This window comes from Capsella rubella, unplaced genomic scaffold (assembly GCF_000375325.1).
Source record: "Capsella rubella cultivar Monte Gargano unplaced genomic scaffold, Caprub1_0 scaffold_4, whole genome shotgun sequence".
Taxonomy (NCBI): Eukaryota; Viridiplantae; Streptophyta; class Magnoliopsida; order Brassicales; family Brassicaceae; genus Capsella; species Capsella rubella.
In genome coordinates, this window is record NW_006238920.1 from 10,895,128 (window position 1) to 10,919,939 (window position 24,812).

The following is a 24,812-nucleotide window of genomic DNA, read 5'->3' on the forward strand; positions in this document are numbered from 1 at the left end:
GTAAAAAAAAAAAAAAAAATAAGTAGGTGAAGGACGACAAACCGATGCCCTTGCTCTTAGATATCCAAACATTATATTGTTTTTGCTTATTCAACAAAATTTGAGGTTTAAAAAACGAATCAATGTAAATTGATGTTTTAAATAGCTAAAAAATGTTCATGATTTAAATAGCCTAATTTAAAATTCATTGTTTATTTTTGAAAAACAATGGGCTTTGTGGATCTTTTAATCTATATAATTCTAGTAGGCCCAAATAGTGTTATGATACTCATCTTTTCGAAAAAATACCTAACTAAAGATGGCGCCGGCAGAGAAATTACAATCGTACCTGATCGAAGAGATACTTTGTCGATTGCCGACTAAATCTCTTGCTCGAGTCAGAGCCGTAAGTAAGGCATGGAATACTCTTTGGGAGGACAAGCGTTTCTTAAAAAAGTACTTGGCTCGCACGCGACCTCAATTCATCGTATGGACCAATTCCCATATTTGTTCAGTAGGTATCATCGATCTCGACGACGAAGATGGTGGTAACCCGAGACTTGAGGTCCGTCATATAACTTCAGACATTCCAGTACATACCAGCTTAGCTCATTGCGATGGGTTCTTGCTATCTAGCATATGGAAGAAAGGGTTTGAGGTTTGGAACCCTTGGTTAAGACGGAAGAGATTGGTAGAGAATCACGTATTCAGGTTTTGCGGTCTAGGGTACGATAACAGTAGACCTGAAACAACAGGTTACAAGATTTTGGGGTATGATTTTAGTTTCGATACTAGTGGCCAACTCTACCAAAACGTTGCCATCTACGATTGCAAATCTGATGCGTGGAATTTTATTACAAATGCCCCTTGTGAGCAAGATTTGGGTGTGCCACAGTTAGATACTATATTGTCTTTGAACGGGAATCTATATTGGATTGCTTATCATTCAGTGGCTCGCCAATATTTCATCCGGAGCTTTGATTTTTCAAAGGAGATGTTCAAGACCTTTTGTCGTCTACCTCACAGCGAACAAGACTTTGGCTATACTCAAGTCCTTGCTGTTTTCAGGGGAGATCGGTTTTCGTTGTTAAGGCAATCTTACATGACAAGGAAGATTGACATTTTCGTGACAAAGCACAAGATGACGGTAATGGAGAGGCCGTGGCATGGATGTGTTTCATGACTGTGTCAATACCAGAGTTCCCGAGGTTACAACACAAATGTCTTGACCCTCAGCCAAGTTACTTCGTCGATAATAAGAAGAGGCTATTTGTGTGTACTTGTGATAAAACTGGGCAAGCTTGCATCTACATTGTAAAGGAAGATGTGTTCAGGAAGATTCCGGTAGATTCTATGGTTGATCTTTGGCCTTCTCACCTCACCTATATCCCTAGTTTTATCCCCATTCCTTTTAATGTGCTTTGAGTAGGCCTGTTCAGGGTTTCTTTGTTCTTTATAATTTATTTGGTGTTAGTGATCATGGTACGTAGCTTTATTAGTGAAATAAAAGAATATGGAAAGTTACGTTGGAATGACATATTGTCTCTGTGGGTATAGGGTAATTTGATTCAGCCAATGTCTTTTTTTTTTAACCTCACTGCAAAACCTGATACCTTTTAAGTCAAATCTATGTAACATAGAACATATATAAGTATATGTAACCGTAGTATACATACAAATCAGACTATATTCTCAATTTCTTCTTCATATAGGAGTGAGTTGAAAATGTATTACACTTATTGGCTGACCAACATATATAAAGGTCAAAGAGCAAATTTAGCTTCAGACAAATTTTGTATTTATGTGTTAGAAACTTTTCTCAAATTCACTCCAACAGACAAGTAATATATAATTATATTGAATAGAGACTAAACATTTTAGAAAGCAATGCAAAACAAGAACAGTGCTAGCTATAACAATGGAAGATATAAGTTGGATTATACAGATTTGGATCGAAGTTGATCAGCAAGGACGAGATGCTCCCCTCGAATCTTACATAAATGATCTTCCAATAAATCTACTTTTTCCTGGAGATGTTTTTCATGATAAGCTACGAGCGGTGGAATATCAGCATCATCATCTGAACAAAAAGAACAGCTGACACATTTGTAACAACAACAACAACAACAACAACAAAAAGTGCGTTTTTACTTTAGGTTTAGTGTTGTTTCTTACGTGGAGGCCATTCTATCCCTTTGATTTTCATCAATGAAGCTACTAGAAGAAGGCCTGCACAGCATGAGAGAATATCTTTCACCGAACAAAAAGAGCCAAAAAAATAAAAATGGTACCACTCATTTTCTAAACTTTTGTACTTACGGCGTTCTATTTTCATACTGCTTATAAATTGAACGTTTTGAGTACCCGAGCGGCGGATTACTTTCACTACTTTAGAGTAGTCAAAACAAGCGTAGTATCTTATTTTTATTTTCAGTAGTCTCTTCCATCTTACAAGCCACAAGTCGATTTCACAAGCATATGATGTCGTCATACTAACGTCGTCAACCCCGCTAGAATGTTTCAGTAGTTGGGTCTCTATCTCCTTCATTTCCCTCAGCTTGTTAAGACATTCATCGATTTTTTCCTTGACCTAAATTTTAGAGGATAGAAGAAAAAAGAAGATCAGTCAACATCGTTTGAGTTACAGAACAAGTACGTAGTAAACATTAATGTGGATCAAAGACTCTATACAACATCTCATAGACTAACTGGAGACTCTTAATTCTTACACTATTCTCTATAACTCTCATACGCTCACTCATTCTGATATGATACAAGAAAAATAATCGTCAGCGGCTGCTACTAAACCCTTATTTGATTAGGGCACCTTTTTTCCTATATACGTCGTCATACACGAGATGACCTAGTGTCTTTCTTTGGGCCAAAATAATAAAGCCCACTCTTATTTAGATAATTTGTGGTTAATGCAATTTGTACATTCTCGACATCCTTCTTCCCCAAGTAAACTCTTATGATTTAACAAAAAAAAATAAAAATACAGAAAGCAAGATTCTTCGTTCTCTAAACCCAATATCTCACACTTTCCCTCGCAGCAAACAAGACGATGAAAAATGTCTTCTAACGGGGGATTGGGAAGGTCTACTTTAATTTTGTGTATTCAATGCGATAAAAAGGAAGCACTTGTTTATTTATTCAATAGAACCAACCTTGTTACAAAACCTGATACCTTTTAGTCAAATCTAAATACTACAACCATTTTACTCTACAAATCAGACTATATTCTCACTTAGCTTTCTTCTTCATGTAGGAGAGAGAGGAGTTGAAAATGTATTACACTTCTTTGTCTGACCAAACATATATAAAAGTCCAAGAGCATAATTAGCTTCAGTGAAAACCATATCATAGAAACTTAACCTGGACATTTTTACTATAACCAATATGGCACGCATGTCATACTCACAACTATAAGACAAATTTTGTATCATTTATGTTCAACTCCAAAACAAAAGTAAATAATCATAATGATTAGAGACTAAACATTCTAGAAAGCAAGAGTACAGTGCTATAACAATGAAAGATATAAGTTGGATTATACAGATTTGGATCGAAGTTGATCAGCAAGGACGAGATGATCCCCTCGAATCTTACATAAATTCTCTTCCAATCGGTCTACTTCGTCCTGGAGATGTTCTTCATGATAAGCTTCGAGTTGTGGAATATTAGCATCATCATCTGAACAAAAAGAACACAGCTGACACATTTGTAACAACAACAACAACAACAAAAAGTGCGTTTTTACTTAGTGTTGTTTCTTACGTGGAGGCCATTCTATCCCTCTGATTTTCATCATTAAAACTACTAGAATAAAACCTGCAAAACATACATATATATATATATATATATATGAGAGAGTATCTTTCACAGAAAGAGCAAAATGACACCACTCTTTTCTAAAAAAATTACTTACGGCGTCCTATTTTCATTCTGCAGAACTTTTGAAATTTATGAGTACCCAAGCCGCGGATTATTTTCCGTACTTTAGAGCAGTCAAAACAAGCGTAGGCTTTTATATCTACTTCCCGTATCTTCTTCCATCTTTTAAGCCACGAGTCCATGTCACAAGCATATGATGTGGTCATACTAGCATCGTCAACCCCGCAAGCATGTTTCAGTTGGGTCTCTATCTCCTTCATTTCCCTCACCTTATTAAGACATTCATCCATTTTTTCCCTAACCTAAAATTGAGAGGGCAAAGTAGAAAAAAAAAAGATAGTCAACATCGTCTGAAACAGAACAAGTAGTAAAAACATTGTGGATCAAAGACTCTAACAACATCTCATAGACTGACTGAGAGACTCTTCTTACACTATTGTCTATAACTCTCATGCGCTCACTCATTCTGGGGATATAAGAATGTAATCGTCAGCGGCTGCTACGAAATTATTTGATTAGGGCACCTTTTTTTTCCATATATACGTCGTCATACACGATCACCTAGTGTCTTTCTCTGGCCCAAAATGATAAAGCCCACTCTTATTCTCTTATTTAGATGATTTGGGGTTAATGCTATCTGTACATTCTCGAGTTTCTTCTTCCCCAAGTAATCATCTTCGGTTGATCACGTTTGTATCTTTTTTTATTGTCAATTTTGGATACTAGAAACTGTTTTGAGCTTTGATGAGACATATGATGGTGTTATGTGTTGTTTTTTTTTGTTTTTTTTAATTGGACAAAGATGAGCATACTTTTAAAGTAGAGTGAGTATAGTATTTGATTGCAAAAGACCATAAAATATGTAGTTGGGGTTCAAGAAGAAGAGGAAACATGGAAATGAAAGATCCATGATATAAAGAAACCAAAAACCATACAAGCTAACACTAAATTCACCACTCTCTGTGGCTGCCACCTGTTCTCCACCGCCGTTGCTCCTCCCGCCGCAATACTGTCTAACTCTCTCTCTTCCATCGTTGTTGTCCCAACCATTTCGTTCCCACCGCCCACGTTCCGAGCTACCGATTGACAAATCTCGCATATTCTGTTTCAATGCAAAATATGTAATTCTTTCAATAAAGTGGAGACAAAACCCTCGATCAGGTGCATAAATTATGATATCAAGTTATCCCACAGAAAAATTACTAATTGGCTCATAATCCTTTAATTGCAGATTATAGTTTAACGTACATAGTTGTTAATTATATATCTCTTTCTGCTTTTTTTATTGTAATTTTTTTTTTATTACTTTATTTTCTTTTTATAAACATTAATGGTTTTTTGAATATTAACATAGTAGCTACTCTGAAAAGCAAAAAAAAAACAAAGAAAAGTAATTTAACAGTGAATTTTGAGTGGTTTACCTACAACCATTTTTAAAATACATTGAAAAAGATAACAGTTTAGAAAAGAAAAAAAAAAGAATTAATAGCTTTAGCCAAGAACTTAAGCTTCACATATTCCAAATTTACAAAATTTGACAAATTCCTTAAACTGAAAATTAATTACCAAAGAATAAGTCAATAAATTATACACTAAGATAAATAAAACGTCCTAAAATAAATGAAAAAAATACACTGAACACACACAAAAAAAAAAAAGGGAGAACAACATGAGATCCTAAGAATCCTAACAAGAATTATGATCAAGTTAATCAAACCCAAAAACTCAAAAATTCAAGAAAACATTTAAAAGAAAAAAGAAGAAGTTTAGATATGATTACTTGTCGCCTTTGATCTTGAACCAAGTCTCAGCACATTGCCTATGAGCAACAGCCAAATCTTCTTTACAAGAACACCCCAACTCTATCGCCCCTCCACCGCTCGTTTCCACTCCCATATGACATATCCGACAATCTTTCTCCGGCGGCGCCGTCGCATCATCATCATCATCATCATCTAACTCCGAAGAAGGACTCATCACCGACGACACTTTCCTCGACTGATCTCCCCCTTCGTACTCGTACGATCCTCCAGTCGTCGAATAGAAGTAAGAGTAGCATGACGTCACGTCTTCCCCGTCTGAATAATAAACACTCACGTCACTTCCGTCCAACGACCTCCGGTGATATCCAAAAGCTCCTCCTCCTCCTCCTCCTTGTTCTAAATCGATGTCCGTCATTATTACAAAAGTGAGAGAGAGCGTTTGGTTTTTAATTTGTTTATAATGGCAAAGTAGAATACGTACATAAAACAAAGAAGTGTGGTTTTTGGTGGATTTGGTGATTCCACGAAAATGAGTAACGAGATTATATGAGGAGTGAGTAGTGGTGGTGGTGGAGCTAGCGAGAGGAATTAATAAGCTAAAGAACATAAGTGGAAGTGAAAAATAAGTATTATTACTTATTAGTACTAGTAAAGAAGAAGATATGGTTCTATAAAGATTAGGATTAAGAATACATTAGTGAGAGATTATTAAACATTAAAAACTTTTTAAGGGATCTTTTTGTTTTACGAGTGTTAGAGAGATTCTTGTATACGTCCGATGGTATTACAACGATTACACCAGTATCCAACGGCTCATATTGCGGGATCGTTAAAGAGAGAATACATAAGTAAGGTAAACACGATTATGTCCTTGATTGTTGTTAGGAATTAAGGTAAAAATAGAAATCACATAGGGGTAGTTATGTCATTAAATTGTGGTTTTTTTTTTTTTGTCTTTTTTGGATAAACTTTGTTTGACCCGTTCCGGACTCCGACCAGTTTAATCATGGCCGGATTCGATATATAACTCCGACGATGATCGTATTCACAATCTACAAAATCTTTAACGATATTTTCTTCAAGAATTGATCGATCGTAGTCATTATATTTGTAATTTACCTGAGCGCTCGTCGGCAACTTTAATGTCGATCTATTACGCCAAACACATATTTGTGTTTGTGTGTACGCCATAAAGTCCATAAGAACATGTGCATGTTTCCAAATATTTTATATCACTCTCAGTTCTCTCATGATTTTGATCTCATCCACAAGTGGATTTGTCACAACATTATGAAGGTCATGCCACTAAAGTTTAACGGTGGATCTTTGTTTTTTTACCAACAAAAAAGAGCTGTATTATAAATTTGGTGTTAGCTAGCTACCCAAGAAAAAACAGATCTAAAACTTAAAAGATTAAAACTAATATTTTAAGAGGAAGTAAGATATTTCAAACAAGCAAGGAATAACACTATTTATTCTTAAAGCCATTATACAAATCAAAAACTAAAAAAAAAAAAAAAAAGATAATAGGAATCTCATTTTCCACGTCAAAATGTTGAACCACCCACCATAGACATTAGACACCAAAGGAATAAAAGACACAAAGAAACAAAAAGTGTAAAAACGAATTTTGATGGCAAAACATCAACAAATAAATAATATGAAGAATAAAAAAAAACAGTTTATCAAGTTGGTGGGTCTGGTTCTAACGACAAGACATACCTATTCTTTGTTTCATTTGAATCCTTTATATTTGGAGTTTTCTTGTATTTTTAAATTAGGAAGTTCGTTATCTTTTCTAAGGGATGAGATATGTACTAACTCAATTCATGATTCCGAAGCATGTTGAATATTTTTGGGGACTAGTCAAATTATGAAATCTAAAATTTTATATGTGAAAACAAACTCTAGTGATCCGATCCATATATATTTGTAACTAGAGCACATGAAGGTTATGTTAAGATCACCTCGACTGAGTATAACTCATATATCCTGACCAATTTCTTTATTTTTAACTCTTTATGTTTTGTTTGTAAAATAAACATTGAAAAAGACAACACAAGTTAGTTGCTCTGTCTCAACAGTTTCATGTTCAAAACTGGGAAAGTGGTTTACACGAGATCAGAAACTGGAAGTATTTGAATGATATGTGTTGTTCAACAGAAACATTTTGGCTGGTGGCCCAAATTAGGTGGACAGAATCAAAAGTGGAGAAGCTGGAGGAGAAGTACTTACTTTGGTTTGATTCAGATAGTTTTGGTTTTTGTGGTAGAAATTTCAAATACTGACATGAATTGTAAAATAACAAGTTAATTCTACTTTTACAGATAAGTCATGTAGAGAGAATTGAGCTACCAAACTAATCTCTAACTTAGAGGAAATACTTAATAACTTACATTTAGAACTAGTTAGGAGCCTACCACATTAAGGGATACATCCGAAAAAACAATCTAAGTTACGGAGCTCTCAAAATATATAGAAGCGTGGTTATGTCGACTTTCGAATCAGTCCATTGTGGCTCTTTGTCTGCAATTCTTGGCTGCGCATAGAAGAAATTTTAATGTTAGGAAGAGAAGGTACATGATGGGAACTGTGATATGGTTGTACGATCATAGTGAGAATGACCAATTACCAGGACTTAAGATTCGTAAGCATTTTGTTATGGATTTCACAGTAGTCATAGAGTCAGATCCTGCAAATTGAAACAGTAAAGAGTATCAGTGAACACAGCTAAAGCATTTTATATCTAACATTTTAAGTGAAGACAGGACTCTAAATCCACCTTGTGTATTCATGTCTTTCCCTTGAATCATTTCTGTTACTGTTGATGTATACTCTGATACAACCTGGTCAGGCTCTAGATTCGTGTTTCTTGATTCAGGAGATGACCTGCGATTCAGAATTGGATCCAATAAGTAAATAGCAGCAGATAGTTAAAACATTCAGATGATTACTAAGCCAAAGAGAAGAATATATACCCTGAAGCACTCTCTATGTGGAAGTTTGATGGTTGTGGAAGGCAAGGGTCTGACATTCCTTCACAACCAAGATCGAAATCGACTAGTAACTCCGAAAATGAAAAGTCTTCACTCAGAAGATCTATATTGGAAAAATCTATGTCAAACAAATCAGCTTCTGCTTCAGAGCCAGATGAAGAAGTGGAAACCATATCAGCAGTGGCAGGTGCATCCAAGTGCATTGTGGTTTCAGTGTCATCGAAGTTGAGTCTTCCTTTCACATGATCTCTTTTACTCGACAATTTCAGATTAGACTTCACCGGAGAAAAAGAAGAAACCATATGGCTCCTTTCCACTGTATAAGAACCAATTTGCTTGAGAGGACTGACTGTGATTCTCTCCTTAGTAACAATTGTGCAGTTTGTAGGAGTAACTTCTTCCTGGGGAGTGATAGGTCTATCACTTTGATCTGATGCTTGCTTTTGCGGTGTCCTCGGACAAGCAGAATTGGTCGGAGGAGACATGTCTGATTTGTCAAACAAACACTTTGCCACACTTGGCGACGACTTATTAGCTACACCGTTGCTCACGGGCGTTTGTGTTTGAGATGATGTTTGAAAAGCCAAGTAATTAGTCACCTTATCAGCTTCTGGGAGCTTTTTCATCCCTGAATTAAGAAAAGAAGACACACAACAAGTTTAAGGATTATAAACACTTCAAGGTACCATCACATCAATGAAGTATATAAAGAAGAGACTGTAGCACAACTACCTTTCCTAGAAACAGAAGGAGCTCCTAGAGAAATCTCAGGACTCTTTCGCTTTTTGTTTGTAGACTGAGTGATACAAGGTGCTGTGAAACTCCCAACTCTTTTGTTTCCTGGTAATGATACTGGCCTAACATTAGCTGTGTTGTACACAGTGCAGCCTGTAAATAAGAACATGTCATTAGTTCCAGAAAACAAAATCCAGATACATCAACCAAAGTCAAGTTACGTAACATCCTTCCTAATGAAAAAATCAACTCATATGCAGATTTGGCTACCAAGCCTGCAATCAAGGGCATTGGAGAGAGATTTCTAAGTACCCTACATATCATTTAGGTACACAATTGCAAAACCATAATCATTGATAACTAAACAACAGCTCAATCAGCTTCAACATCAAAATTAGAGCTCAAGTTGCAATCGAGTTCAACACAAACTAAACATAGTGATGATTCCAATTTAGTTCCAGTATAAACCAAAAGCAGTAGTAATCTTCAATTACCTGAAGAAGAGACGCCAATGTTGTTCTGTTTAGAAGTAGAAGCAACCACTTGGATATCCGTCGGAGCTGCCGCCATAATCGCCGGAGGAGGAGGAGGAGCTGCGGCGGCGGTGGAGTTATAAGCATTCATCACATCTTGCATCCCATTCAAAAGATTTTGAACCCGAGTTTTCTCTTGATCCAGTTTCGCTTTCTCCTGATCCATCACCATCTTCTCCTTCTTGAGACGAATGTATTCGTTCAAAATCTCATTCAAAGGTATCAAAGTGTTCGGAACCTAAACGAAATCGAACCGGAAATTAAAAAACTGTAAGTCTCACTAAAAGATGAATTAAATTGAGAAATTGAGAGAAATGAAAAAATTATAAAAGGTGCTTACTTCACGAACAGGAGAGTTGGAGATGAGAGAAGAAGCTTCAGATCTGAAAAGGGATCGGGTTTTTAAAAATCGATTATCGCAAAGGTATCGATCGACGAGGAAGGCGACTTGAATCGGAGTAACTTCACCATTGCCTATCATACGCTCCGAAGCTTTGGGTCTATTCGATTTCGCCATTTCTCCGAAACCCTGAAGATCAGAATGTGAAGCTAATGAGATGATTAGAAGAAAAAGAAGAAGAAGAAGAAGAAGGTGAAAATGGAGGGAGCGGGAGATTTTGGAAGCTTTGGAACGGTTTAATTCGATTTTGCCGGGTTATTTCTGGTGGCGGGTGAATGCCAAAATTTTTGTTAGGGTCAAAATTGGAAATTCATATGTTCACTTAACCCTTTCGATTTTGTGCGGTTTACTATTTTGGACCGTTCGGTTTGGCTGATTCGTTGGGTATTTTGAGTGTAAATCAATCGGTTTATTCTGAACCATCTGGTTATGATAAATTTAATCCAGAAATTCCGGTTAGTTTTACTGGTTGAGTGCTGAGAACGAGAGAAAGAAGAACAGGTAATGAGTTCGAACATATTTTGCCCATAAGTTTCCTTTTCTTAACAAGGTTTTCTTTTGTTTTTCAGCTTGCGCCTGGAGTAGCCATCAAATTATGAATTCTCACGGCCGGCACTGTAATGCCAAGCCTATATTAAAGTTTACAGGTATTGTTCATATTAATTGATTTCCGAGTCCTTATGCTAACCATTGTATCAGCCGGTTTTAATCTTTCGAAGTCATTAATCATATGGTTCCATTCCATGACACTACTCGCTGAGTTTCTAAATAATGAGTCTTCTGGCATCAAAGTCTTAAAACCTATGTTTAGTTCAGTCTCATGTCCACAAAATTCATTAAACTTAGTTATGTTACGGAGAAATCAAACAAGATTAAGAAGTAAAACAACAACAAGCCACAAGTGACAAAACCTAGCAATTGAATACAGGCTAAGAATCAGATCTCAGGGTTTTCTGTTTAGTGTCTGCAACTCCTATTTCGGAGATTTTAAGATAGATAACGCAGTATTTTAATTGACATCATCGATCTGATTCTTTAACCATCCAACCAAAAACAAACATTGGATCTCAGCTGTTTTTATAGTTTATCTTCAAATCCTTAAAAAGAGGACATTTGCAGAAAGATAACGCAGTATTTAAACTTATAAATCATCGATCCAATCCTAACACAGCAAACAGACCACAATCCTAACACTGAATCATCATAGAAGAGAAGAAAAAAAAAGCAAGTAAAGAGCATCTCAGAAATTGAAAAACCCCATTTTTATCTTCACTGGCAATCAAAGTGCAAGGATAACAATTTTTTCATGGATTCATCACTGATGCTCACTCATTTAAAACAAAAACCCAAGTAAAAACAAAGATCGAATTAGAAAAATATTTTCATAACTAGCTTAATCAGAAGACGAACGAATCGGTCAAATCGCCGCAAAATAAATTTCAGATTCAATCAACTAGGGTCGAGAAATATTTATATATAAGGCGCCGAGAAAAAAGGTCAAAGCAAAAAAAACCCTACTCTTCTGTTTGGTAACAGATGACACGCTATCCTTTTAAAACGCTAACTGCGTGCCGTTTTTGACTTAAAACTACAAAACATACTTGTCGTTTTTAAACCCAACTACTATAATAGAATAGTCTCTCTTCTTTGTCGTGGAACCAAAACCTCCACGTAACGAAGCAATGCTCTGAAGTCTGAACCACACAACACAAGACAGAAACGTGTCAAACTACTTCTGTCAATTTTAGTCATAAAGCGAAATTATTAACCATGACGCGTCCCAAAATGCGATTTGAGTTGATCAAATATATTTGCTTCTTCTATAAGTAAATTGAAATACACACATAACATAACCTTATCGGATAAATGCTAACCACACGTTTGCGTTTAGTAACCGAAAGAACCAAACTGATAAATACTACTTCTTCTCCTATGGGAATTGTTTTTGGTAAAGCTTACATAATGGGAATGGTCTTTGGTAAAATCGTTGTTGAGACACCCAAGTACACGGTCACTAAATCCGGCGACGGTTACGAGATCCGTGAGTATCCTCCGGCGGTTGCGGCGGAGGTTACATACGATGCGTCGGAGTTTAAAGGTGATAAAGACGGAGGCTTTCAGGTACTGGCTAAGTACATAGGTGTGTTTGGCAAACCTGAGAACGAGAAGCCGGAGACAATTGCGATGACTGCTCCGGTGATCACCAAGGAAGGTGAGAAGATTGCGATGACTGCTCCTGTGATCACGAAGGAGAGTGAGAAGATTGAGATGACTTCTCCGGTTGTGACTAAGGAAGGTGGTGAACAAGGAGGGAAGAAGATGGTGACGATGCAGTTTCTGTTGCCGTCCATCTACACGAAGCCGGAGGAGGCGCCGCGTCCGACTGATGCGAGGGTTGTGATTAGGGAGGAAGGTGGGAGGAAGTACGGTGTGGTTAAGTTCAGTGGTACTGCGTCGGAGAGTGTGGTGAGTGAGAAGGTGAAGAAGCTCACGAGTGATCTTGAGAAAGATGGGTTTAAGATCAACGGGGATTTCGTTCTTGCTAGGTATAATCCTCCATGGACGTTACCACCGTTTAGGACCAATGAGGTCATGATTCCTGTTGAATGAATGATCCAAAGTCTCCAGCTTTTAATCTCAAAGAACTTGTATTTTCACTGTCTCTCTTTGTAGTTAAGAAGCATAACAATAATGTATACAAAGTAAGCTTTTGGTTTTAGATTTCTACAGACTGAACAAACAAGAAACCTCTCAATCTTAGCAAAGGGACAAAAAGAAGTTGCAGAAATGTTTGGACTGAAAAATTATTCAAAAAGGGGTGTGAATTATATTAACCGGAGAAAAGCTTAACGACAATGACAATTAAGTTAAAGAGCATGAGAGGAAGCCTCATGTAGTGGCAGGCGTGGATGAGACCAATGATCTGGCCTTTGAGAGAGTTTCTTTTGCCGGTTTGGTGGAGCTCTGCAAGTGTCCATCCTTTGGGAGCTAGAAAACGGTCTTCGTTGAGGATAGCCAATGCGTTTGCAAATAGCAGCAATCCTTCCATCAGTGTCCAGAATCCCATGATTTTTCTGTGGAAATGATTGAAAGCAAACAGGAACAATGCGGAATGAGTGGAAACATACTCAGCTTTTAAGTAAACAAACTACTATATACAACTATACACGTGGTCAAGAATGAGAAACTGCAGTGATTTGAATAATTGGTGTTCTGAAGCTCTTACCACTATAGAGAACTCTTAATATCTTTGTATCTAAAAACCATTTAAGAAGAAAGCCACGAATATAGCAGGGAAAATCTTGAATCTAACAAAATCTACAATTATAAAGCTCTTTAGCGATCTCAGCAAGTCCTAGTTTTCATTATTTGGTGTCTTGCAATTGCAAAAGAATCCTAATACCAAGTAAGAATCCGCAAGAGGAAGTAGAATCACATAAGCAACTCCAAAATAGCAAGAAAGCTAAGAACACTAGACTCTCATGACTCAATAGAATGAGTTAAAACAATGTGAACCTATAACTAAAAGAATTGGATCATCATGTTCAAAAGCTGGATCAAGCGAGATCATTCTTTGTGCATACCGAGTAGAACTTTAGCTCAAAGTCTTGACTGAATCTCCTCCTGAACCTGAGAATATCTGCAGAAACGGATAAAACAGATTTCGGTAATCATCAGTCTGTGTCCTGGATTCACTTTCTTAAGACAAATGATATTGCAGAAACTAGTAGTAATCTAAATCCTGACTAAATAGAGAGAGAGGCTCACACACAATCGTCAAGTATGATTTTCATCGAAAGATCCAATATTTCTACGAAATTCAAGCAAACTGATTGATTAATCTCCCTACCATATAAATCCTAAATCTGGCAATTAGCTTTACTAGAATCGAGTTTCGATTTCAATCAAACAAAATGAAATAAAGATCGAGTTTTTCACCCGTTGAAAGGCTCAAACGCCAGAAAATGAGCAGTTGAGAAAGAGAAGTAGATGAAGAAGGAGGAAAGAGATACTTACAGGTGAGATGAGAAGAAAATTGGAGACGAAGCTTGTGAAGTTGCGATCTGTTTTGTTTTTTTTCCCGACCCTTCTAACTTGAACCATCAAATTCATCTCTCAACGAAGAAGAAACCAGAACCGGGTTTAATTCGAGTGTTGACCCGGTTCAACTCTATTTTGACCCGACCACATGGCTTGAGTGAAAAAGAAAAAGTTAGAGAAGTCCTATTGGCTCTTATCTCTGTGGGACAAAGGATATGATGAATGATCAAGAAAGCATGTAAAACAGAGCAATGAACTATGTATCATGTATGATCTGTATTCCCGATGTAAAATGAATTTTTGAGGTTACTAGTAACAACAAAGTAATGAAAAAATACTACTGTACTGTACCCAAAAAACAAAAATCAGCTGCTTTTGAAAGGATCAAATCAAATCTCTATTGTGATTTTCTTCTTTCTTTCTAATCAGCTGCTCTGAAGAGATACAGAGGTGGGAAAAATGCTATATATCTTTGATTCTCCTGTATGGTGGAATCAATTCTACACATTTGTAAAAGGATCTTCCAAGAATTTGTCTTCTTCTTTTTCCTATATTGTACAAGAAGGCTAAAAAAAGGTGTTTGAATCAATGTGTTTGTATTGTGTTCACTGTGTTTGTATTCTTCTATCCTCAAACACTCTTCTTCCATCTATCTGACTCTCCTGATGATTTCCACAGTTGCTCAGGCTGAGACTTGTTACATATGCAATCTGGTTGTGGGTTTGCGTAGAAGTTTTCCTCTAGCCGAGGGAATTCACCGGGAAGTCTCATATAAGGAGCTCCAATCCTGCCATTATGTAGTCTCTTCACCTCTGAAGAAAACTCATCCCAAGACATCACATCCTCATCTAAATGATCTATCAGTCTCACAAAATTTAACCTGCCATTCACATAGACTCCATCAATATCAGTATAACGTTAAACAAAATGAGCAATAGCAAAAGGAATAATTATGATATAAACCTGTCTGGATTGATAGTCTTCTTAAACCCTTCAAATCTCCTGTGCCCTTGTACAGCCTTAGCCATGTTCCCATCATATGTATATACAAACACATCGCTTTCAAGTGCCACAATGTAATCCAACGCAGCCAGGCGATTCTGGTATGGCTTAAAGGGTTCTAACTCTTCTTCAGTTGCTAAGGTTGAATGAGCAAAGACGTTTGGGTACTCTTCTCGGAAAGCATCCATACTGTTTCCTCCGTAGATTTCACCAGCAACTATGTATACAGTCGTCGAGGACGGATAGCCCATTGCCTTCAGAAATATGGCTGCTTCTCGAGGAGACATCGGGCAGCCACCTTGAATCCGCCTCTCTCTGCTGTCAATCTCTTTCTCCTTCCAATGTTTAACATTGTACCTCATGATTCTCAGCTCTTCAGCTTCTCCAGCTGTGAGATTGTGGCTGCAGCCTGTAAAGGCAAGCATATCTTTCTCGTATCTGCATTTCAAATTCTAAATTTTCAATCACACCGTGTATAAAAATGAAAATGAGAGATGCAAAAAGAAACAGCACAGTACCTTAAGTGCAGAGCAATGAAAGGTTCACTGTTGTTTCGTAACCGATTAACCAAAACTTTCCCAAAATCCTCAATCTCCTTAGAGTACACCAATGCTTGGTAATTAGCATGGCATCTCAGCTGTTGGATTGATGGTGGCAAGCCATTGTTGGCCAGGCGTGAATCGGTGTGCGTGAACTTTATCACCTTATGTTTTTTCAGCAGTGGTAACATCTCGCTTCTGTAGTAACTAGCCTGCGTAATACACAAAACTTTTAACCATAAAGGCCGCTGTAATCGGTTTTTATAAATTGTAGAATAGAAACAAACCTTGGACCAAGAAACAGGAGCCTTGAGGAGAGGTCTCATGGCTGCATATCGGGGAGGTAAGTACTCGACAATGTCAACATCATCTTTCAATACGTTCATGAAGTGTCTCCAGTCAAAAATATCTTTGAAAGTACTGCAAATAAAAAAGAACAACTCTTCAAGCTCCACTTCATTTCTTAGAGAATATCTTGTTGTGTAGAGTAAATAAGATCAAACCTTGGGTCAGTCCAGAAAGATTCATGGTCGAGGAGAGGAAGAACAAGAGTCGCATTCATAATCTTGGCTGCAGCAACCATGTCACATATCTGCATTTGATTTGAAAAAACAATCAATAAAGAAAGGTAAGAAACACCAGAGATCAAATCTCTGTATAACACACTTTCACATGAACTCACCCCAGTTCTCATCTGATTCAATCCGCCATTCGCGTGTACTAAAAGATAGCCGTTGGTTTTCCTACGCAGCCCTGAATCAAACACAAAATTTCAGGAAACTAGAAACTGCAACCCTTGTTTAAAGAATCAGGAAATGCAAGATACTGGCTATACTTGAACGGTTCTTCAGACGTGACACGCACTGGCGATAACTTCCGCTTTCCGGTTTCTGCCATATTTCTGGAACCTGTAAATCACCAAATCAGCGGACAATGAGTCTGGCTTTCCATAGGTTGCAGGAACAGATTAAGTTCAGAAACAACTAAAATAAATCAAAGTCAAAGTTCATAAATTTCAATCATCTCAACAACAAATGCATTGTTTGGAACTTTAACGCTTCAAAACACAAAGGAGTTCAAAACATTAAAGATCTGTCCTCTTTAGTATTCACCAAGAATCAAAGGGTCACCATCCACCAGATTTTAAACACAAAGAGACAAAAACCTCAGGCCTTTTCCATTTGATTATTGAACAATGAATCGGTTACAAAAAATAATAATAAGTTCAAGGATTCCAGCAACATGGTCGAAGGTCAATGGAAACCTGTAGAAAGTGCTAAATCCATACCAATACCAAACTAAGGCTGCTCAAATCCATTTTGACTAATTCCTCTTCAAATTCATTATAACGAATCTCAGAAATTTTGATTGGTAAAGCTATAAAATATGATACGTTTAGTTTAATCTATCAAGTGACGCAATCATTTGAGATATTCTGAGAATTCCACGTTGTCCCCTACCCCACTTTTATTTTTTCTATTTAGAATTTTCCCGAGAAAAAGACAGAAAATATAAGCGCCAATTTCCGTTAAAAATCCGATCTTTGACCCGAAAAAAACTCTTCAACAAAATTAGAAAACAGAGGAAACGTTAGCTCCCTATTGGTTTCTGGGTTTTGATCAGAAAATTCAAAACTTTCTTCTCATCTGATTTTCTCGGGAAAATCAAAAACAGAGAGAAAATTCAATACACATTGATAAAAGCAAAAACTGATCAGAGCCATTGATTGATCAAATGAGGAAAGTGTCAATACTAAGGGAAAACTGAAATGCGTTTTATAGCTAAAAATTCAGTTTTTTTTTCTCGGGAAAATGAATTTTGCAAAATGCAAGGAAGAAGAAGACGAAAGCTTACGGGAAGCTTCTCAAGGACAACGTTTTCCGTCATTGCACGTTGAGCCATTGACCAATCTTCGTGTAACGCCCGTACGACGACGAGCTCGTTTAAATCTCTCCGGTGCGCGTGGTCAACGACGCGCCCACTCATGAGAGAAACTCTAAGGAAGAGAGAAGCGACGACGAGGAACATGAGAAGACCCAAGATCCGACGACCCATGTTTCTCCCGGAACAAAAGCCCACCACAGCCGTTGATCCACCACCACCGTCACAGAGAAACGGTAACCGTAGTTTACGGAGGAGAAGGTACCGAATCGTGGGATGATGGTGGTAGAGATGATCGTGGTGGTAGTGGGATCCGCTAGAGGAGGAACCAATTGAGGAAGGTGAGGAACACGCGCCGCCTTGTAAACCGGATTCTCCGTCGTCTAAATCAGGCGAGACGGAGATGTTAACAGTGTTGTTGTTGTTGTTGTTGATGTTGTTGCAGTAATCGGAGGAAATGGAGGGTCGTTCGGAGGTGGTTTCTAAAGAATCTCCGACACGGCGACGAGTGATTGGTGCAACAGCCAAAGGGCTTGCACCTGCCGCCGACATATCGCCGCCTGATAAGCAAAATCAATCTCCGGGAAAGCGCCAAATTGTGAAAAAGGATTGATTTTTATTTTTTGTCAAAGAGGGAGAAAAGAAAAAAGGTGTTTTTTTTTAATTGTTTGTTGGTGTTATAGAGAGGGTTAGTAGTGGTTGGACATGTTATGGTTTTTTTTGGGTTTCTGTATTAGCCACCGTGAGATTCGGCTCCGCTGAGAGGTGTCGAAGCTCTTTTTTTTTTTTTCTTTCTTTCTAATCTCTCTGTTTCATGAGTTTTGAGTATGTGTCTGTATTTATATATATAGTTTAATTTTATGCTCATGTATGTATATATGTTTGTGTGGCCCTTTCGCTAATCATTTGTTTTTTTTTTTTTTCTTTGGGTGATTTAACATTCTTTTAATTCTGGGTGTATTGGGTATATATAATTCCCATATACGAACATCTTGATTTGATTAAATGTCATAAACTTTAATTACATAATTATGGTATAAACCGTGTTTCCAAGTTTAAACATGTATAAAAAGGCCATTTTACTTATTTACAAACTTATAAATCATATGGACCATATCTAGGTTTAGAAAATTTGAGGCTTCAACACATATTATAGTGAAATAATGTTCTCAAGTACAGTAGTTATCAATTAAAAAAAAAAAATTCTCAAATGTTTACCAAAAGTCCAAAACTCAGAATTTCATTTTTCACCTAAAAAATATTAGTGAACTTTATTATGAAAGGGTACGTACATTAGTTATTTATTTATGATAAGTGGTTAGATATTTATTTTTCTTTATTTAAATATGCAAAAAATACAATTTGTAAAAGTAAGAACAATGATTGTTTACAATAAAGAAATATGACATTTTTGAATAATATTCAAAGCTTTCACAACTGTTTAACAAATATACTTTAATATTTCTACAAATTTTACCAAATATTATTTGAGATATATTGAAATTCATTAATATATTATTTGCTTATTGAAAAAAATAGATGTATATTGGTAATATAATATTGCATTCCATCATTCTGCAAAATGTATCCGATCACACCAAAATATTAAATTAATTTTACTATGTGGTATTTTATTCTGCAATTGTTGTTCATAATACTTTTTTCTTATTATTTTTGTGGTTATACAATGTTATATATCAATGGAGACCGAAAGTATATATTATAAATAAAAACATTATTCTACACATTGCAGAAACATAATTGATTCAAAATAAACCAGTATGTAGATTATGTAACTGCAAATTAAATTATATGTATCCTCCTTTTTCAGTTTTCTTTATATTATATGCTCCACAATCCTACTTCAAATACGCCTATGTTAATTTCAGCTTCCATGATGGTTTCTCCCACATTTTTAAAATAGAAACATCTGATAATGCAAGCAACACATGAAATATTTTACGATAGGAACCCCTGAATATTCTATCATAAAACAGTACCATGCATTGTCACGACTCACGAACGATGAATTAACAAAAGCCCCAGGCTGAAGTGGTGAATGTTATCTTGTATTTGTCTCTTCTCAATTCACCAGTTCAAAATCATATCAGACCTTTTTTGGGGTAAGAGATGGAAGAGAGTGCAAATATCTCCTTCAAGCCTCAAAGGTTTTCTTTGCATGAAAAAAAGTTTTCCCATATATAAGGCCACGTTTTATTTTCTTATTTTAATATTTTCTATAGCAACTATTGAAAATGTATATTTTCTAAAGATTAGAACAAAAGAGTATTAAACTAGGTTAATTTGTTCTTTTTCTTTTTGTATTTGTAACTTGAAACTATTTTCATATTGGCAGACCTCATGAGGACAATTTCACAATATACAATCCACCATTTATCATTGTAAAAAATCAACCAAACTTTTTTTATATTTTACCCTATCCACACAAACAAGAATGGTTCATACCCGATCCACTAACTCTCTCCACACCCCATACATGTGCCACGCCACACATGTCGTTCATATACTTGGAAAAATGAACAAATCCAACTTAGTTGCGATCATTACATGTTTTAAAAAGTATTATATTTTTCCTTTAAATGTTATATTAGCTAATATTTAAACAATGTTATTAGGAAAATGAAAAAAAAAAACGTACAAATGAACACTTGATTAAGATGTATTATCATGTGGGGGCAAACCTTAGATTTGCAGGCAATATAATTGGACACGTTTACATCATCAGTCTCCTATCTCTGGCTACCACGTGTTTACATTCCAAACACTTTTGCGGATCTCAAGCCGGTCGGCAAAAAGCACCAGCGTAAAATTCGTCTTCTGCATCTTCTTTCGTGCCTTTGATGGCCGTTGGATCCGAATCAGACGGCCGATACACGATCTCTCTCGATCCTACATGTGAACTTGTCATTTGCGTAAGTCAAGTACCCAAAATCATTTGTATATCTTTCGGACGGGGTATATACAAAAATATGTCTTTTACTAGAAAGTTTTAAATCATACTTGTATACTATGAGTATTGTCGTATGTTAAAGACTTTTTTTCCCTTTTAAGAAATTGATGACCTATGTTAAGATCAAAATTGCGTTTTATAATGTGATTTGGTTTGTGAATTAACGAGTTATATATAGAGGAACCGGTAGAATTGTGTTTCTTAAGGCAAAGAAGGACCCGTAGAAGATTTGGTCTTACATGAAATCTCTTATTTGTGGGATATGTCATATATGTATTTTGTTTTGTTTTTATGTTAAGAAATATTTTTAAAACCTGGTTTGGTGGTGATTTAATTAGTTATTTCTTGAAGAAAAGGAAGAACTATTGGAGTGTATAACGATATAAAGACACGCCACCATTCTTCCTTCAAAAAAAAGAAGTGAAGGGAATTAGGGAAGCAAGAAGAGTTTTGTTAAAATCAAGCGTTAATTAATTAAACAACATAAGATTCTAATGTGTGTTCATGCTGCACTGAAATAATTTATTTTGCAAGTGATCATCGTTGCAGCGTGAAGAGAGCACATAAGAAGACATACACACATGCGAAATCGCGGTGTGATTAGCTGGTTAGGAGCATTGCTTTACTTATTTGTACCTTCGATCATGTTCTTGTATAATCAAGACCGTTTTAGTAGAAGCTAAACTCTCACATGTATTTGTTCCTCAAAAAAGTTGAGTCATCTCTTTGTCTAATGACATCTTAAAAACAAAACTCAACATTATATGTGATATGTGGAACCGCAGGCTCAGTCATTACCTTCTTAACAAGTTGATCCTCTTAATTCATGATCAAGAAGATTATCTACTCATCAACGATCTTTTGGATAAACATTATTTCCTAGATATTTTACCTTTCTTACTCGTAGATTTATCAATAGATAAGTCGAAATTTTTCAAGTACTTGTTATATTCAAGAGACTAAAAGTATTGGTTCTCGACCTCAAACTTTTTTCTTTGTTGGTTCGTTCCATATATGTTCCAACATCTTTACATTCTTAGTTAAGCCAGGTCGTTGGATTCTCGCAAAATAGCATTAGTCCATGGCTACCATTCAAGATTCACTGTGTTATATGAAGCTAAAACAAAAGAAGAACCCGAAATCAATGTGAGATTTTTAACAAGGTATCACCATAGCCATGGTCCATGGTGATGAAGAATAACGCAAATGTTGGCTCGGGTAAGAATTTGTGAAAATTCCTAGCCTAAGGTTAGATAATTAAAGTTTTGTACGATTATGTGTGACTAAAAGTTTTTTACAGAGTACTTATCTGGTTAAGAAAAAAAGTTTGGTACTTAATTGTAATTTTCGAAAGTTGAATATATTTTTGAATGTTTAGGTTAAAAAAAGGATTTATTGGCAAATTTCCGCTATTTAAGTTGGGGAGAGAGAGGAAGGTTTAGAACTCAAAATATCGCAAAACCCTAAGAACAAGTTTTTTTTTTTTTTTGCCACTCTCGATTCCAAAACACGGCGCCGGGAAGACATGACGGAGATGGAGACAGAGCAGATATACCAGGTCGATGTCGGAAATCTCTTAGCTTTCAATCCGAATCATCGCTTCCCTTCTGCTCCTTCTTCAAGGTTCGTCCTTTCTCGTTTAATCTATCTTCCCGAAGCTTGTGTTAAGCTCTTCGGCGGCGGCGGCTTGATTTTTTTTTTTCTTTTCTCTTGATTAGTTGTTTTGAGGTGGGCTTATCTTTATACTTGTTATCTAACGATTGCTGAATAAGAGAAGTAAACTATGCGTCTTTCATAGAAAAGCTTTGATTTTTCGTAGACTCTAATGTCTCTTTATCTGCTGTTTAAAGACCTTAAACCATGACCTAATTGAAATGTTTGTGAGTGTTAATTTTGGCGAGTTGAACATCTTTTTGAGTTACAATCTTAACTAATTGCTGTGACGTTATCACATAACATTGTCTGAGTTGAGTTGCTTGTTTCTATCCTTGATGACTGTTTCTTCGAATTATATCAGGGAGGAGCTTGTGAAGGAGTGCCTTGAGGAGAGCAGAAAACTTGTTCAGGCAGTAGCTAATGCTCTTTTCAACTTTCCTTCAACCGAAACTCATGATGGTCCTATTGTCCAGTTGCCGCCTCCTACAACCAAACTTCCTAGAGAGAAACATGTAATACCTTCTTCTTAGTTCTCACTATCAGCAATGGATGTTGTTATACTATGGGTTTTGGAAGTTTGCAAAATGCGACTATGCATGTATATAAACAGTTTAGAAAGGAAACAAGTGATTTCTTGTATGAGCTTATTCGAAAGACAGGACAACATATCTAGCATCTTACAATGGTGTTCATATTTCGCTCATCACTTATTTTCTGGATGTACTCAAGTATTTTAACCTTCTCTTTTTTTTTTTTTTTTCTTTCTTTCCTCAGGTTCCAAGGCCTAAACCTCCTACAAAGTGGGAAGAATTTGCGCTTAAGAAAGGTAAAAGCTATTTGAGAAATTGTCTTGAAGATTGCAAGCTTGATTTTGTTCAGATTTTGATGGTTCTACGACCTCTTTGTTTTAAAGTTTGAAGTTAGTTACTAATGTTCTTATTGTCTGAAATTTTACTTGGTTCTGTTTCTTAGGTATACAGAAGCGCAAGAAGGACAAAGTTGTCTGGGACGAACAAACTGATCAGTTTAAGCGTCGCCATGGTTACGACCGTGTTAATGATGATAATGATGTTCCCATTATTGAAGCAAAGGCATCAGATGGTAGGTGTTGTGAGAAAAAAACTTATCTTATCTTTGGTTTTTAGACACCTATATCCTGTTAGATACATTGTTGACATCTAATCTCTTTGAGTGTGAAGACAAGAATATGGAGTTGCATTGCAAGTTGTATTTTTCTTACTATGTAAAGCTTTTGGATAACTGCAGAACCAGGAGAAGATCCTTTTGCCAAGAGACTGGACGAGAAAAAGAAGAGAGTTGGAAAGCAAGAAAAGAATAGACTTCAGAATTTAAAGGCAGCTGAAAAAGCTGGTGCTTTACCGAGGTAAAACAGCTTTTTTGATTGGTATTGCAAATGCTATCCTTGCCTGAGATAGCCGAACAATATAGTTGCTAAGATTTTAAGTTTAATCTGACGGAAATACATTTTAGTTAATGCTAGGCTTCATATAGGACTTCGTTATAAGATTAAGTCTGATTAGTTGCTTGTATTTTGTCCACTCATATTTTCAGTTTTTGGTTTGAGCTGTTTCATTTTTATGCTCTATGTGGGGTATCATATCACCGGTTTCATGGTTTTTGAAAACTAAAGATCTAACTGGGTCAACAATCTTTGCAGCCATGTCCAACTTGCTGCAACATCATTACCCATATCAGGCACGAAGGCTCAACCAAAGAAAATTGGAAAGGAGGAACTTGGAGACGTAGCAGGTTTAGCCGCTACTTCAACCGCTAGTGGTGGAAAATTCGACAAAAAGTTGCCTGGAGAAAAACCTCCTAAGAAGCAGGGCAAACATCACAAGGTAATTCAGCAATCTTTTCCCTCCTTTGACATGGAATAGGGGATTATTAAATGACCATATCTGTTGATGACATTTGTTGGATATTTGCAGTATTTACCGGTTGTAGCAGGGCGCGGGGCTGTTAACCCAGAAAAAGAACAGACTAATAATGTACTTAGCAAGATATTCTCAAAGCATTCGCATGAGATCCTCAATGTCGGCAAGGTAAAACCAAAATACTTCTCAGCTCTCATCTCTCTGGTTTTGGTCTGTTGCCTCTGATGTTTGTATGTGAAAAAATTGTGTTAATCTGTTGCATATGATGTGATTTAGGCAATAAACATGTACAACGTCAAGAAGGAGAAGAAGAAGTCAGGAAGGTCAGACAAGTCAGGAAGATCAGACAAGTTGAAACCTAAGAAGGACATCACCAAGAAGCCTGCCAAGTGAAGAGACTCTCGCATGTCTTATTTACTCTTCTATCTTTATCGATCTTCTATCACAAAACAAATTTTGAGTTGCTCCGTATCTGTTAAACTAATACATTATATTTACGTTTATTTTAATCTTATTGACTTCAT

General features: G+C 36.4%; 9 protein-coding genes and 3 non-coding genes across 12 annotated transcripts; 3 read left to right on the forward strand and 9 right to left on the reverse strand.

The window, feature by feature from the left end:
* The first annotated feature begins 298 nt into the window (after nt 1-298).
* Nucleotides 299-1,162, forward strand: LOC17890080 (F-box protein At3g17710). The gene has a single exon (XM_023784641.1). It carries the CDS (start codon nt 299-301, stop codon nt 1,160-1,162), a length of 864 nt encoding a protein of 287 aa, XP_023640409.1.
* Nucleotides 1,163-1,823: 661 nt separating this feature from the next.
* On the reverse strand, nt 1,824-2,530 carry LOC111831225. Its single transcript, XM_023785162.1, has 3 exons — nt 2,299-2,530; nt 2,155-2,208; nt 1,824-2,059 (listed from the first exon to the last, which is right to left on the reverse strand). The coding sequence occupies exons 1-3, from the start codon at nt 2,525-2,527 to the stop codon at nt 1,917-1,919; spliced, it is 426 nt and encodes a 141-aa protein (XP_023640930.1). The 5' UTR covers nt 2,528-2,530; the 3' UTR covers nt 1,824-1,916.
* Nucleotides 2,531-3,507: 977 nt separating this feature from the next.
* Nucleotides 3,508-4,360, reverse strand: LOC111831214. The gene is made up of 4 exons (XM_023785098.1): nt 4,306-4,360; nt 3,908-4,175; nt 3,757-3,810; nt 3,508-3,672 (listed from the first exon to the last, which is right to left on the reverse strand). The coding sequence occupies exons 1-4, from the start codon at nt 4,336-4,338 to the stop codon at nt 3,530-3,532; spliced, it is 498 nt and encodes a 165-aa protein (XP_023640866.1). The 5' UTR covers nt 4,339-4,360; the 3' UTR covers nt 3,508-3,529.
* A 322-nt stretch (nt 4,361-4,682) lies between these two features.
* LOC17889217 lies at nt 4,683-6,332 on the reverse strand. Its single transcript, XM_023784793.1, has 2 exons — nt 5,654-6,332; nt 4,683-4,975 (listed from the first exon to the last, which is right to left on the reverse strand). The coding sequence occupies exons 1-2, from the start codon at nt 6,241-6,243 to the stop codon at nt 4,747-4,749; spliced, it is 819 nt and encodes a 272-aa protein (XP_023640561.1). The 5' UTR covers nt 6,244-6,332; the 3' UTR covers nt 4,683-4,746.
* A 1,601-nt stretch (nt 6,333-7,933) lies between these two features.
* On the reverse strand, nt 7,934-10,417 carry LOC17888620. The gene is made up of 7 exons (XM_006294049.2): nt 10,241-10,417; nt 9,862-10,138; nt 9,365-9,520; nt 8,615-9,260; nt 8,419-8,525; nt 8,269-8,328; nt 7,934-8,175 (listed from the first exon to the last, which is right to left on the reverse strand). Exons 1-7 carry the CDS (start codon nt 10,415-10,417, stop codon nt 8,141-8,143), a joined length of 1,458 nt encoding a protein of 485 aa, XP_006294111.1. The 3' UTR covers nt 7,934-8,140.
* An 818-nt stretch (nt 10,418-11,235) lies between these two features.
* LOC111831301 lies at nt 11,236-11,332 on the reverse strand. The gene has a single exon (XR_002834557.1). It is a non-coding gene; the product is annotated as a small nucleolar RNA snoR27 (small nucleolar RNA).
* A 27-nt stretch (nt 11,333-11,359) lies between these two features.
* LOC111831300 lies at nt 11,360-11,461 on the reverse strand. The gene has a single exon (XR_002834556.1). It is a non-coding gene; the product is annotated as a small nucleolar RNA snoR27 (small nucleolar RNA).
* A 72-nt stretch (nt 11,462-11,533) lies between these two features.
* Nucleotides 11,534-11,628, reverse strand: LOC111831299. The gene has a single exon (XR_002834555.1). It is a non-coding gene; the product is annotated as a small nucleolar RNA snoR26 (small nucleolar RNA).
* Nucleotides 11,629-12,146: 518 nt separating this feature from the next.
* LOC17888847 (heme-binding-like protein At3g10130, chloroplastic) lies at nt 12,147-13,019 on the forward strand. Its single transcript, XM_006295368.2, has one exon. It carries the CDS (start codon nt 12,167-12,169, stop codon nt 12,908-12,910), a length of 744 nt encoding a protein of 247 aa, XP_006295430.2. The 5' UTR covers nt 12,147-12,166; the 3' UTR covers nt 12,911-13,019.
* LOC17887779 (protein transport protein yos1) lies at nt 12,974-14,410 on the reverse strand. The gene is made up of 3 exons (XM_006295727.2): nt 14,318-14,410; nt 13,885-13,940; nt 12,974-13,374 (listed from the first exon to the last, which is right to left on the reverse strand). The coding sequence occupies exon 3, from the start codon at nt 13,365-13,367 to the stop codon at nt 13,131-13,133; it is 237 nt and encodes a 78-aa protein (XP_006295789.1). The 5' UTR covers nt 13,368-13,374; nt 13,885-13,940; nt 14,318-14,410; the 3' UTR covers nt 12,974-13,130.
* Nucleotides 14,411-14,728: 318 nt separating this feature from the next.
* Nucleotides 14,729-18,406, reverse strand: LOC17887631 (O-fucosyltransferase 19). Its single transcript, XM_023783696.1, has 8 exons — nt 17,737-18,406; nt 16,718-16,790; nt 16,565-16,635; nt 16,386-16,474; nt 16,170-16,302; nt 15,862-16,094; nt 15,305-15,781; nt 14,729-15,221 (listed from the first exon to the last, which is right to left on the reverse strand). Exons 1-8 carry the CDS (start codon nt 18,313-18,315, stop codon nt 14,972-14,974), a joined length of 1,905 nt encoding a protein of 634 aa, XP_023639464.1. The 5' UTR covers nt 18,316-18,406; the 3' UTR covers nt 14,729-14,971.
* Nucleotides 18,407-22,188: 3,782 nt separating this feature from the next.
* LOC17890230 (ribosome biogenesis regulatory protein homolog) lies at nt 22,189-24,811 on the forward strand. The gene is made up of 8 exons (XM_006294555.2): nt 22,189-22,357; nt 22,752-22,902; nt 23,165-23,216; nt 23,363-23,491; nt 23,657-23,774; nt 24,069-24,252; nt 24,343-24,456; nt 24,565-24,811. The coding sequence occupies exons 1-8, from the start codon at nt 22,260-22,262 to the stop codon at nt 24,679-24,681; spliced, it is 963 nt and encodes a 320-aa protein (XP_006294617.1). The 5' UTR covers nt 22,189-22,259; the 3' UTR covers nt 24,682-24,811.
* Nucleotide 24,812: the final 1 nt, after the last annotated feature.

Excerpts from the sequence above, each read along its gene's own strand:
- LOC17890080 (XM_023784641.1), top strand. The coding sequence starts at position 299 with ATGGCGCCGGCAGAGAAATTACAATCGTACCTGATCGAAGAGATACTT.
- LOC111831225 (XM_023785162.1), bottom strand. The coding sequence starts at position 2,527 with ATGAAGGAGATAGAGACCCAACTACTGAAACATTCTAGCGGGGTTGAC. Across the intron at positions 2,209-2,298 it reads CAGTATGAAAATAGAACGCC|GCCTTCTTCTAGTAGCTTCA; the intron begins GTAAGTACAAAA and ends CATGCTGTGCAG. Across the intron at positions 2,060-2,154 it reads AGGGATAGAATGGCCTCCAC|ATGATGATGCTGATATTCCA; the intron begins GTAAGAAACAAC and ends CTTTTTGTTCAG.
- LOC111831214 (XM_023785098.1), bottom strand. The coding sequence starts at position 4,338 with ATGAGTGAGCGCATGAGAGTTATAGACAATAGT. Across the intron at positions 3,811-3,907 it reads CAGAATGAAAATAGGACGCC|GTTTTATTCTAGTAGTTTTA; the intron begins GTAAGTAATTTT and ends TATGTTTTGCAG. Across the intron at positions 3,673-3,756 it reads AGGGATAGAATGGCCTCCAC|ATGATGATGCTAATATTCCA; the intron begins GTAAGAAACAAC and ends CTTTTTGTTCAG.
- LOC17889217 (XM_023784793.1), bottom strand. The coding sequence starts at position 6,243 with ATGTTCTTTAGCTTATTAATTCCTCTCGCTAGCTCCACCACCACCACT. Across the intron at positions 4,976-5,653 it reads TTCAAGATCAAAGGCGACAA|AATATGCGAGATTTGTCAAT; the intron begins GTAATCATATCT and ends GCATTGAAACAG.
- LOC17888620 (XM_006294049.2), bottom strand. The coding sequence starts at position 10,417 with ATGGCGAAATCGAATAGACCCAAAGCTTCGGAGCGTATGATAGGCAAT. Across the intron at positions 10,139-10,240 it reads CCAACTCTCCTGTTCGTGAA|GTTCCGAACACTTTGATACC; the intron begins GTAAGCACCTTT and ends GATTTCGTTTAG. Across the intron at positions 8,176-8,268 it reads CTTACGAATCTTAAGTCCTG|CCAAGAATTGCAGACAAAGA; the intron begins GTAATTGGTCAT and ends TTCTATGCGCAG.
- LOC17888847 (XM_006295368.2), top strand. The coding sequence starts at position 12,167 with ATGCTAACCACACGTTTGCGTTTAGTAACCGAAAGAACCAAACTGATA.
- LOC17887779 (XM_006295727.2), bottom strand. The coding sequence starts at position 13,367 with ATGGGATTCTGGACACTGATGGAAGGATTGCTGCTATTTGCAAACGCA.
- LOC17887631 (XM_023783696.1), bottom strand. The coding sequence starts at position 18,315 with ATGTCGGCGGCAGGTGCAAGCCCTTTGGCTGTTGCACCAATCACTCGT. Across the intron at positions 16,791-17,736 it reads TTGTCCTTGAGAAGCTTCCC|GTTCCAGAAATATGGCAGAA; the intron begins GTAAGCTTTCGT and ends GGTGATTTACAG. Across the intron at positions 16,095-16,169 it reads CTCCTGTTTCTTGGTCCAAG|GCTAGTTACTACAGAAGCGA; the intron begins GTTTGTTTCTAT and ends TGTATTACGCAG.
- LOC17890230 (XM_006294555.2), top strand. The coding sequence starts at position 22,260 with ATGACGGAGATGGAGACAGAGCAGATATACCAGGTCGATGTCGGAAAT. Across the intron at positions 22,358-22,751 it reads CCTTCTGCTCCTTCTTCAAG|GGAGGAGCTTGTGAAGGAGT; the intron begins GTTCGTCCTTTC and ends GAATTATATCAG. Across the intron at positions 22,903-23,164 it reads AACTTCCTAGAGAGAAACAT|GTTCCAAGGCCTAAACCTCC; the intron begins GTAATACCTTCT and ends TTCTTTCCTCAG.